This window comes from Corvus moneduloides, chromosome 6 (genome assembly GCF_009650955.1).
Source record: "Corvus moneduloides isolate bCorMon1 chromosome 6, bCorMon1.pri, whole genome shotgun sequence".
Classification (NCBI taxonomy): Eukaryota; Metazoa; Chordata; class Aves; order Passeriformes; family Corvidae; genus Corvus; species Corvus moneduloides.
The window spans coordinates 17,082,084-17,094,631 of record NC_045481.1 but is presented as its reverse complement, the minus strand read 5'-3'; the positions used below and the strand labels follow the sequence as shown (position 1 = coordinate 17,094,631).

The window sequence follows — 12,548 nt, the reverse complement described above, 5'->3', positions numbered from 1 at the left end:
GGCTTTGATAGTGGGGGCATATCATCGACTGACGGGTTTCACGCCCGGTGACTCTAAGAGGCCCCGTTGCCTCGGGCGCTCCTCGGCCCCACAGCCCGGGGCCGGGTAGCTGAGGGCGGGAAGGGGGGACAGCCCCCGTCCCTCTGAGGGCTGGAGGCGCCGGGGCAGCCGTCCCCCGCCAGCCCGCCCTGCCCGCTGCTGGCGCTGAGCTTCGGTGGCGGCGGCCGCGCCTCTGCTGGGAGGAGCTGCCCTCGGGGGCGCGGCCCGGCCCGGCCTGGCCCGCGGCTGCCCGGAGGCCATGGTGCGGGCGGCCCGGGGCACCGGGCGGCGGGGGAGGGCGGGGGGCGAGCTGCCGCCGGTCCCGCCTCGCCCCCCCCGGCAGGCAGGAGGCGCCTGGCGGTGCCTGTCCCTGCGCCCCGCTCCGACGTGCTCGGGGCGGGGGCAGGAAGGGGATATGAAACTGGCGGGGACGGGAGCCCCGCGCGGCGGGCGGTGGGGCTGAGGGGCTCTGCGAGCCGGGACGGGACGGGCGGTTCCCTCGCCCGCAGGATGCTCCGCAGCCCGAAGCGCGTCCGCTGCGGGGCCGTGCAGGGCACGGCGGGGCCGCGCCCTGCCCCCGGGGCGAAGGTGCCGGCCGGCTCCCGGGAGCGCCGCTCGCCGCCGCCGGGCTCCGCGGCGCCCTGAGCCCCGCGGCCCCGCGTACGGCTGGCGGGAGGCGCCGTGATGCCCGGCGGCGGCAGCAGGGCCCCGACGTAGCGTGGCGGCGCGGCAGCCCGGTCCCGCGGGCGGAGGATGGCGTGTCGCGGCGGCTGCTGCTGCTCCAGCGCGGGTCGCCTGAACGCGGACAACGCGCGGTTCCTCCTGCTGGCGGTGCTGATCGTGCTGTATATGCTGTGCGGCGCCGCCGTCTTCTCGGCCATCGAGCTGCCCACGGAGCGGGAGGCTAAGGAGCGCTGGGAGGAACGGCTCGAGAACTTCACCCGGCGCCACAACCTCAGCCGTGCCGAGCTCCGGCACTTCCTTCGGGAATACGAGGAGGCGAGCGTAGCCGGCATCCGCGTCGATGACATCCGGCCCCGATGGGATTTCACCGGCGCTTTCTACTTCGTGGGCACCGTCGTTTCTACTATCGGTGAGCGGCGGGACGGGCGGGGCCCGGGGCGGCGGCGGGGCCAGGGCTGCTGGGGGGTCGGGGATGCGCTGTTCCTCTCCTCGCTGGCTCCCGGGCTCATAGCGGGCTTGTGCCGGTGCCGGGCATGGTCCTGTCTCTTCGCTGCTCCTTTTTTTCCCTTCTTTCTGCCAAAGAGGCGCTGCCGCGGGCGCACCACTCGCGGGAAGCGCTCAGCTCTGGGAGCGCCCCAGAAGCACCGGGCAGCCGGGCCGAGCTCCGGGCGGGCAGGGCAGCGGATACAAGGATGCTCTTCGCGGGTGTCATTGTCCTCAGTATACGGTGGCAGACTTTGTGAGAGACCAGTCTCATCCAAAGCCAAAAGCTTTAAACAGTCGCTGTGCGTCTTTAAGTTCTGGGAAATCTTATAGCAAATCTTGGATCTGGAGGTTTCATAGGCTATACGCTCAGAAGGGCTCTTTTCTGAGGATCGTCTGGTCTTAACAAGAACCATTTAATAGATTTTGTGGTGGCCAGCTGCAAAGTGTACAACTTGGAAAGACTGGGTTTCAAACCACTCGGCTTTTTGCTCTTCAGGCTTTTCAAGGCAGAACCGTCAAGTTGGTGGGCGCAGCTTATTTCACTTCTGAATAAACCTAAGTTTATTCCGGCTGAAGGAGCCTTCGGGGAAGGTGATACTGAATAGAAATTCCGAGCAGTCTGACAGATGTACGTTAAGATGAAAAGGGATAGCACCAGGAACTGACATAAGCACCCGAGGGAGCCCATGGGTGTCAGCAGAAAGTCTTCATTCAGGCATCTGCAGACAGCTAAAAGCCTCGGGGGAAGGGAGCTTGCTTTAGTTAAAGACAGGCAATCTGTGTGCAATTATCACTGTGACAAATGGGATCACTAAATCTTAGTAATGGTATATCCAATTCACATCAGTCTGCCTTCACAAATGAAATGTACATTGATGTATGATTGTTAATTTTTCAGGAAATCTCCATTAACAGTTTTTTCCTGAAGAGGAGATTAGAGATGCCTTGGTTTATGTGGGATGTATAAGAGTTTGCCCTGTCCTGCAGCACACCCCTTCCCTACTACTGAGGTTTTTTAGGTCTGTGGTTATTCTGTTGTTAAAGGTGTCATTGGGCTGGTTTTGTATTTCCTCAGGGCTTCAAGATTTGGGTGGTTTGTGTCCTTAGACCTAAAGTCTGTAAGAGCCAAGAACTGTGCTTCAGTGTTCTTCTGAACTGGTAATTTGAAGTAATTTATAACATTGTTAAGCCCATTTTTGTGGATTGCTGTAGTTTGTTTGCCATTGTAACATCTCCCTTGAAGCGTCCTTCTTGTATGATCAAAATAAATAAACACTGTTTATGCTAACATTTGCTACAGCCATGAAATTGTAGTAAAAATATCAGACCAGACCACACCAGATCTCAAAAGTCCAGCTGCTTTGCCTTTATTCCTAGAGGAGGTCAGTTATATGTGACTTCTTTTCATGATAAATGTTTGCCCAGGCTGCCATTTCAAATCTGCCCTGTTGGAGATTCCGCAGCTTCCACAAGGAATCCAGCCTTGTGAATTATTACCCTGAGGTTTTCCTGGTGTCTGCCTTACTGCAGTTCAGTGACTTGCATTATTTTTGTCTTGCCATCCTTTGTACTCAGAGAATGGCCTCTTAGGTACTCAAAGACCATTGGCAATGTGTCCCTTCAGTCTTCTCTCAAAAACCACCGTGTTGTAACCCTTTTTGCAGTGATACAGTTACTTCTCACAGGTATTACTGATGCCAGTAGTTCTACATTAACATACATCTTATATAAATAAGATTGTTAAGGAGAGAAGCGTATCTGTCATCCTGTGAACTGTAGATGCTCACAAACACAAATACCCACTTATCCACTCACACTTTTTGGTAATTTCTGTAACTTGCTGATTTCCATTCCCCACATTTTACAGCTCCCTCAATGTTTCTGCAGAAATATCCTCAAGACTCCCTTTTCCTTCAGACTGTGTATGGTCTGTAGACTTTGGCAGTTTACATCCTGTCCCTTCTTTTGACCTGACATTGCTTTTCTCAGTCTTATGAATGATGGCACTTTCTCAGTGTGTTTTATGAATTGCATCATTCTTTCTTTATCTAGTCAGTGGCATTGCACTCTTTAATCATATCAATGGCATATCTCTTTTTTAATCTTCTCGGTAGAATTTCTGCTTTGTGGGACTGACTGTGCATTTCAGTGCTTTAACTTAGCTTGTGCTTCAGGCTGGACCCTCCGGGCATTCTCAGGACTGTGCTTCAGCCAGGTCTCCTGAGATGTGCTACTCAGAAGTGTTCTCCTGCAGGCTCTGCAACCACACGCTCATTTGTATCAACCATGTTGGCATCCTAACAATGGATTTTGTTTTACGCATCTAAAATGAATATTTTGTCTCTCTTCTCAGCCCTTTCCAAATGGTCCTCATCTTCTTTCATGCCCCCGTACAGTGCCCCAAAATTAATGTATTACTCTAGCTGCAGCCTTGCTAGTTCTGAGCAAAGTAGAAGGCTTCTTTCATGTGTTTTTCCGTCTATACTTCTGGTGGTTGTATACATTCCTACAGCTAAACAAAATTTGGTGCCTTCAGTTAAAAGTGATTTTTTAGGAATAGGTGCTTATGACATATTTTTAATATCAGCTCACCTTCTACACTCAGTACTATGTGCTGGTGTAGAAGCTTTATATTTAGCAGGTAAGTTGCTGGGTTTTGTAAACTTTATATGATTTTTTTTTCTCTTTTACATAACAGGAATTATTTTGCTACTCCATCAGAATAAATTTATTTCTTCCTCAGTAAATAAGGTGAACCTAGCCATTTTGATATACTGCTAAATCATCACTCAAACATTACTTGTAGCATCAACTGCTTCCTGTACTTTAGCTAGAAAGAAATACCATCACATTTTTCAGAGGAAAGTAGAGAGTTTTGCGGTAACTAAGGGAATAATCCTGTCTTTTAAATTAAGATTTGCATAAAATGTTTGTCACGTGAATTTTGGAACATTGTATCAGTGCATCAAGTCAAGAGGTCAAAGTTAAATATAAACAGCCTATTTTCATTTGTCAAGAAAATACAAAGCTAAACAGAGCTGAACTAGTAAAAAATAATTAAGTTCTCACTTTAGTAATTTAAGAGTTTGTTCCATAAAAGTGTTTATGCCTTTTGCGCAGTGATGTGTCCAGTGTGACCCAGTACTGAGCTTTCCTTTGCAGTAAGTGGAAACATTAGGAATGAAAGAACATAACCACAAATACCTGCCCAAATAGGAGGCTACGTAGACTATCCAGGAAGTGATCTCAAGGAATTAGCTGGTGTCAAAGCCTCTCAAGGCAGGTGCCTAACTAATCCATACATGGGCAGTGGCCTCCTCCAAAAGCCCACTTTGCTTTCGATCAGCCCTTTGTCACATAATGTAGTGTCCCTTTTGCCTAGAAATCAAGTAGTAGTAGTAATGTCTCAGGATGTGAGAGATCAAAGCAACTTCTCTCTAAATCAGGACTTCAAGCAATTCCTGTGTCTCATCCAAGTGCCCTGCCCACTGGCCTGGGGAATAATTTTAAATTGGGACTCTCAGTATTTTCTGTTGAAATTGTTCCGCTTTGCATAGCCTAATAAAATACCTGCAGACCAGAAAATAAAAGAAGATCTAAGTCCCAATTTGCACTTCAGTGAATGTTTATGTGTTTTATACAGAGACATACAGCATTAAGTAGGCTCTGGGTGTTCAGCAGCATTAGACTGTAGGGTCACAATCATCATCAGATGCTCTGATGTCTAAGGACCTCTGGCACAGTAGTGCCTCCAAGAAGTAGGGAGCTACTGCCCAGGTGTTTGAACATCTATGCATTGAATCTTCATGCTTATCTTTTGTGACAGACACCTGGGCATCCTCAGTTCCACTGGAATTCCAATAGAAATAGGTGGACATTACTATCCCTGAGTAATACAGAGACCTGGCGCACTGGGGTATTTGCAGCAACTAGTTCCTCCTCTGTTCCGTGAAACCATTGGATATAAACTGGTATTGACTTCAATTGCATCAAGTGAGGAATTTATCAGTGCATCAAGACACCCTCATCTCATGTACAGCTGTTTTTCTTTCCATAACTTTAGAAAACTGAAAGAACTTTATTTCCTTTTTATTAAAAGAAAACAAACAAACAAACTAACTAAAACAACAAAAAAACCCAAACAAACACCACAAAACGCCTGTGTCCAGCCCAGCCCATATTATGATCTTGGTTAGAACCTGTTCATTTTAACTTAAGTGGAATAAAATGTATCTTGTTAAAAAGGCATAACCTGAAGCAACTTCTCAACCTGACTTACGACATTCCTGCCCTTTTCACAGGCTGCTGGAAGTTGGAGGGGATCTCTGGAGATTGTCTGGTCCAACCCCCACACTCCAAGCAGGATCAGTGACAGCCAGCTGCTCAGGGCTGCATCCTGTTGGAGTTTGGGTATCTCTGTTGGTGGAGACTCCACAGTCTCTCAGGACAACCTGTGCCAGTGTTTGACCAACCTCACGTTAAAAGAGTGTCTTTTTCTCCCATTCAAATGGAATTTCCTGTATTTCAATTTGCACCTGTTGCTTCTTGTCTTCTCTGTGTGAACTGTGTGAGCAGTGAGGGAAAGGAGGAAATTATATCATCTTCACAAAATGAGATACATTTTCTGGAGAAATTGTCAAAATTTGCATCCTTCCTGTCTGCAAAAAGCGGCAGCAAATTGAGCTGGAAGTGTAAAGTCTTGGTACAAGGTGAGAAAAGAGATATGTTAACTGGTGCATTACCTGAGGTCCAAAAGGTAATATTGCCTGGAGTGAAGACTGAGATTTTTACCATAGAGAGTGATGAGCAACCACATGGTGTATTGTACGGAAGGGATAGAAGGAGTCACAGCATCTTCTTTAAGCAGCCTCTTAGAAAGGGTTCCTCATGGAAGTGGTGTTTGCTAATGGGAAAGTCTGCATGGAGTGAAACAACTGCACTGCTCATATTGCAGCCATGTCACGGAGTGAAGGAAGGAGTTCTGGAAAGTGTCAGAAAGTGCCTGTTTCCTCATTTTCACCTGTCAGTGCAGTTCCTGCTAATTGGAGTTACAGGTGTGCAAAAGAAAAGTGTGTGATAATGCCCAGCAAACCACCAAGGTCATTAAACCCAGAGAGCTGTTCATAGCCTTGAGACCACCCTCTCTTTCCTGTATACAGACTGAGCAAAGAGTGGCAGCTGCAGCAAATTCTCCACCTGGGACCATGGCCAAGCTTGTATCATGCTTGTATCATGTATCATTACCTAACAGTACCATGTCTGAAGTATTTAGAATCATAGAATTGTGGAATGTCCTGAGTTGAAAGGGATCCACAAGGATCATTGAGTCCAACTCGTGACGCTGCACAGGACACCCCAAGAGTCACACCATGTCCCTGGGAGCATTGTCCAAACACTTCTTGAACTCTGGCAGGCTTGGGGCTGTGATGACCTCCCTGGGGAGCCTGTTCCAGGCCCAGCCATGCTCTGGGTGAAGAACCTTTTTCTAATATCCAGCCTAAATCTCCCCTGACACAACTTCAGGCCATTCCCTTGGGTCCTGCCACTGGTCATGAGAGTGAAGAGATCCTCTTCATTCTGACCCTCCCCTTCCCTTATCGAGGAAGTTGTAGACTTCAGTGTGGTCTCCTCTCAGTCTCCTTCAGGCTGAATAGACCAAGTGACCTCAGCTGCTCCTCACATAGTTCCCCTCGAGGCCCTTGATGATATTCATGGTCCTCCTTTAGATGCTCTCTAACAGTTTAATGTCTTTTTTATATTGTGGTGCGCAAAACTGCACACAAGCTGCAAACAGCTCTAACAATTCAAAATAACCTGCTTTAGCCATTGAGCCATAAGCAGAGCAGGAAAGGCATCTCTAGAACAAAAGGCTTTTTAGGGAAGTTGCAGGCTAACTGAGGCCAATTACTTGCCTTACAGAGGCATGTAGTTGTCAACTCACTGAAGTTGTAATTGCCACCAGCCTTGGACTGCATCTGTTAATAAACTAGAACATTGCCCACCTTTGAAAGACACGCTCAAGTGAATGGTTACTCTAACTGTACCAAAAGCTTTCTATAATATATGATAGATCTGTATAAAGCAAAGACGTAGGAAAAATGTGAAAAGGAGAACATTGGTTATAATGATAGGATTGTCACCAGTCTCTGCTATATGCAGAACAATGTAGAAATCTTAAAGCAAACCATGTAATAGAAGGGAAGTATAAAATTAAATCAACCTGGAAATCTTACTTTTATAAGCAAGGTCTAAAAAAGGTACTGGTGTGATAGCCTAGCATCTTCTCTCTTGGACACTGGTTAAAATAAAAGTTAAGCCACATAGTTATAACCCACGAGGTTAGGGGAAAGGCCAAGTTCATTCTCACGAGTAAATTTTCTTCCTTCTGTTAGTGCCAGTCATCCAATTTTACGGAAGATATCTAAAATAAATTGCATGAATTAATATGTCCTAATGTGCCTGTTCTCTGACTGGAATAAAATAGCTGATGTGCCAAGTGCAAAGGTTGATACTTCTACTATTAATGTTGAAATTTTGGTGAAATAAAATCCCACTCTAGCAATCTACAGATGGACACCCAGGCAGTGGCTGAACCAGATCAGCACACCGCTGTTGGCAATACTGACTGTAACTTCTCTGCCACAAGTTCTCTCTCTCTCTCTTAAATGAGACCAGTAAGTAGTTAAAAGCGTTCTGAACTCTGTAAAGGAAATCACGTTATCGGTTACACTCTCTCAAGAAGATTGGGATTAGGTTTTGTGTGAGGAGTTGGCATTTTCCAGGGCATGACTTTATCATATTATGGGGATTTCTTTATTTGCAGGTGAATATGCTGGGACCTGAGCACAAGTTCCCTAGTAAGTTTTTGAAACATATAAGCAATGTGAGAAAAAACCTTTCTGGATTTGATTTTAACCTAATAAGTGTAGAAGGCAACTTCTATGACCCCAGAGTGGCAGAGTTCATTATTCTTTAGAGGGAAAGGAAGAAGTCAGAAAATCAGGGGATTTTGAGAGCAGAACTTTAAATACAGATGTGCAGTTTGGAATCTCAGAGGAACTAAAACTAAAGAAAAATTATTTAAGGCAGGCTATCAGTTTCCTGGACAGAAGATATGAATGATCCTGGCTCAAGGGATCCAAATGTGAAGTGTGGAAGGAGGACAGGAACTGTAAAGTTAAATTTTAAGTTAATGTCTGTTACAAGAAGGACGCATATAGAAAATGGATAGAAAATTAGATCCATGAAGACAAATAAAAGGAATAAAATGGAAATATGGGATCAGATACAAAACTATGCTATTAGCAAGGAGTGTCAAGGGTGATATGAAGTGCTTCATCAGCACAATACTGATGAGAAAGACTAAGAAAAACGTTGGTCTGCTGTATAGAAAAGAGGAAGAGCTCTCAAAAATTGATTCCAAGAAGGCTGAAATGTGTAATGGCTTTTTCTGTATCAGTCTTCTGAAAAGGTCAACTCTGAACTGATGTGTGGTGCAATTAACACTTGTAAGAAAGGAGAAAGTAAAAGAATGGGCTAGAATCCCTAAATCTGTCAGATATTTTTAAATAATTTAAGCTAACTCAGCTGCATTCTAGAATATTCAAAGAAATTGCTAAAGCAATAAGGAGCACTCTGGCAACTCATAGAAGGATTTGAAATTCCAGGCAACTTAAAATGACAAACATTTTGCCAGTCTTTAAAAAAGGAGTGATGACAGGAAGAAATTAAAAAAGAATGTGTTTAAATTGCAACAAAGAAGTTTCAGGTTCTATATGAGAAAAAGTTTTCTAAATGAAATTAGAAAAAAAATGTGCAGTCTCCCTAGGAATGACATTGAGACTTCATCGCCAGAGTCCTTTACACTGAAGTTATCCAGATACCCCACAAGAATTATGTCAGAATCCTTAATTCCCTCATTTTGCAGTAAATGGATGAGATGACCTTTTTCTGCCTCTGCCAGGGCTTTTTTCCCCAGATTCTGTGATAGTATGTATTTATTATTCCTGTTATCCTGGAAAAAAAAAAAAAAAAGGCAAGGTGTTAATCATGCTGCATGTAGAGTCTTGTTCTTTGGTAATTTTTAACTTGTATTTTTAGGGTGCAAATAAAAAGAATTTTTTGACAAATTTACGCCAAACTTCTTAGATTTTTTTTTTTTTTAACCTTCAGGAAAAAACCAACATTTTAATATTAAGATTAAGCAGGCTTTGAGATGTGCAATTATGCTACCCTGCTTGGTATACCTCTCAAATTAAATAAACTTTAAACCAGCCCAAAATAGAACTGATCATGGACTGAGAAGCACTTACTTAATTAAAGCAGTGAAATCAGATATAACAATATCTTTGCTGCTGGAATGAAAAAAACAAAGCTGGATGGAAAAATAGTCATCAAGAAAACCAGCTAAAAATAAACAGAACATTCTTTTGAAGATCTTGGTCCTGCATGGAGTTAAGTACTTTGCTGGAAGTCTCTGTTTTGGCAGCTGTACCTCCTTCTACTTGTGTTTGACATTCTGGTATGACTTGGAGACAAAGAGCACGAGGAAAGTACTGTTACTGTCCATGTTTTGCACAAAACACTGCTGAAAATGGAATGTGGTCCTTCAGGTGACATGCAGAAGGGACCACGTAGGAGCCCTGTGTGTCTGAATGAAATGTTGCCGGTTCTCTGGGTGGACATGGGAAGGAGCCTCCATTCCCAGGCTATTGCACTGCAGCCCTTTGCAGAACTGTGAGGAGATCAGGGCCTTTGCAGCTCCTTGGGAGACTGGGCATACAAACACGGGGCCAAGGAAAGCTCCAGGAGGTATTGCCTTCCTCCGGATGGGCCAGCTGGAGGATGCATCCATTCCCCAGGCGAGTCCAGCCTACTCACCTCGTGAACTGATAGCCCTGCTATTATCCCGATACTTCTGCCTAATACTTACTTCTAAGGCATCTCTAATTTTCCAAGCCAGAAATTTCCTGAGGAGCCTGCTGCAGGCTGAACGGGAGATCAGTTCTATGGACTGTAGCACTCACCACGTTTTCTGTTTTTGGACTAGAGGGGTGACACAAGTTTTCCTATTTCCTGGAGGAAAAATTCCTTTTTTTCCTATTTCCTAGAGGAAAAATTACTTTTTAAATTGAAAGCAGAAGCCTAATCAGGGCTGAGAAGATTAGACATGCCATGAAGTGGGATAAGTTGGATGGAGAAAAGAAAAACACTTATTTAAACAAATTACTTGCTGGTTACAGGAGCAGCCTTAATTTGTCCCGTGGATGAATTCTAGGATAAAGAGGGTCTGGGTATGCTGAATGGTGAGGCTGTTAAAGAGAAAAAAGAGACTGTATTGACTTAAGTGATTAATAACTAGTCAGTTTAAATAATGATGTATATTATAGTTATTAATATAAAATAAGTATTTTGACTTGGATTAACCCACATATACAGAGAGGGAAAAATTTTTTCTTAATTATATCATAAATGCTGGGGGAACGCTTGCAAACTTAAATCCCAGTATTAGCTGACTGTCTTAAATGAGTTTTAGAATAGTTTGGTCAAGATATAAAATACTGAAAGGCTTTGTTACTATTTATGTTTACTCATGGATAGTACTGTTTGTCCTGTGGAATTATTTCTGCTGTTAGTTTCAGATGACTGTTTTACCAACAGTTAATATATTAAAGTTTTTTCAGCACATTAAAAATACTTAAAACCAGAATTGTTTCAATATTAAAAATGAAAAAAAAGAACTTTTTTAGCTAAATAGTGAAATATTATTCTGTAATTTAAATTGCCTGGAAAAATACTTAGTACTGTAACATGGAAAATTTTATAGCATTCATGAGTCTTCAGTGTTCCATTGATTTCACACTGCCATCCCTGAAGGCAGAATATGGCTCATGGAAGTGTTTCAGACTTCTTGACAAGTGAAAATTCAATATATCAGTAGGTGCTGTTGATTGCAAATATAGCCCAGGCTTTTTGCAACCTTAACCAGTTTTGAGTTTGAGGTGGTTATGTTCTCACAGTGAGAATATTAATAAGACTCTAAATGTGATTTTATGCACACAGAACTAATCATGCCTATTTTAAGTGTAACTGGTTTTAATAGAAAGCAGTTCTGCTGAAAATCTGATAGTTTCAGTTACTGGAAAACTAAAGAAGTGGAAAGTATATATTCCTTCAGTGTAAATATGTAACATTGTAAAAAAACCCCAAACCAAGAAGCATAACATTGAATTTAAAAGTACTAAAGGTAGGTGCAGACTAAAAAAAACGAGTTTCCTCTTTTAAGCATGTATTTGCATCCATTTTGTACTTTTCCACAAGACTCTTTGCGGTAATTAGTCAGAGCTTACAGCAACAGCTGTCCAGCCTTCTTGCTAAAATAGACTGTTCCTCATGTACATCTGTGCTAGTGATTCTCTCATTCATAGCTGCCTGTAGGGACAGCTGAGTTTTGTTGATTCTCTCTGGTAGAGGATAATGCTTACCAAATAGGCATAATACTGAGTTCCGTGTTCTTATGCGCACACATGAAGTTATTTATATCGTCAAGCTCAAAAATCTTGAAAAACTTACTTAGAGCAAAACCAGCATGTTCCATGAATGGCATGGAAAATAAGGAAATATAGTCCAGTTAGAGGCAGAAATATTTTTCTGAAGTTATTTCCATAAAGATATAAATAGGATAGTGCTGTTAGAGTAAAATCTTCTCTATATATGTAACTTTTCTTTCATATTGCAGAATAATTCCTTTTCATAATAGATCTTCCTTTTGTAGTCTTCTTACATCACATCTCTTTTCCATTCCCTGTATGCTATGCACTGGCAGTGTTTTGCTGTTTGTTCTAAGAAAAATATTTTGTAATGGCCAATTTCTATTATTTTTCTAAGTAGGAGTTAATTTTGTTATACAGGCTGCTCTTCTTCCTTTCATTTTTCATGTATAATGCTTTAAATAGTAATTCTCATCTGCTCAAAGAGCTAGAGTCTGCCTTGTCCCTCTCATGCTGCAGTATTCATAGTTCATCAAGTCAGCAGGTCCATGTTTGGACTGTGGTTTAATGAGAAAGTTCTTAAGACTGTCTGCGTTCTCCAGGGAGCAGTTCTGGCCATTCCTTCCTCTTTTGCCACAAATCTAAACATCCTCTGCTGAAGGAGATGCTGCCTTTCAGACAAGCTGTAAACCAAAACCCTGCAGCATTAGAATGGTCCTGGCACCCTCTGTAAAACTTCAGCCTTGCCCATATTTTAATTTTGATGCTCCTGGTAAAGGTACATAAAAGGAATTTTCACCATGTTTTCAGTTGGACACTATATTCTGGCTGTTCTCTGGCACCCCACAG

The 12,548-nt window shown here is 43.5% G+C and overlaps 1 protein-coding gene across 2 annotated transcripts in view; it reads left to right on the top strand.

Annotated features, from left to right (window-relative positions):
* The first annotated feature begins 696 nt into the window (after positions 1-696).
* KCNK13 (potassium two pore domain channel subfamily K member 13) overlaps positions 697-12,548 on the top strand; it is a 49,981-nt gene continuing 38,129 nt past the window's right edge. The window contains exon 1 of one of the 2 annotated variants that reach the window (XM_032111588.1): positions 697-1,132. In XM_032111588.1, coding sequence (XP_031967479.1) covers positions 793-1,132 — 340 coding nt within the window. In that variant the 5' untranslated portion in view covers positions 697-792. The remainder of the gene's footprint in view (positions 1,133-12,548) is intronic. The other variant, XM_032111589.1, reaches the window with a different exon arrangement.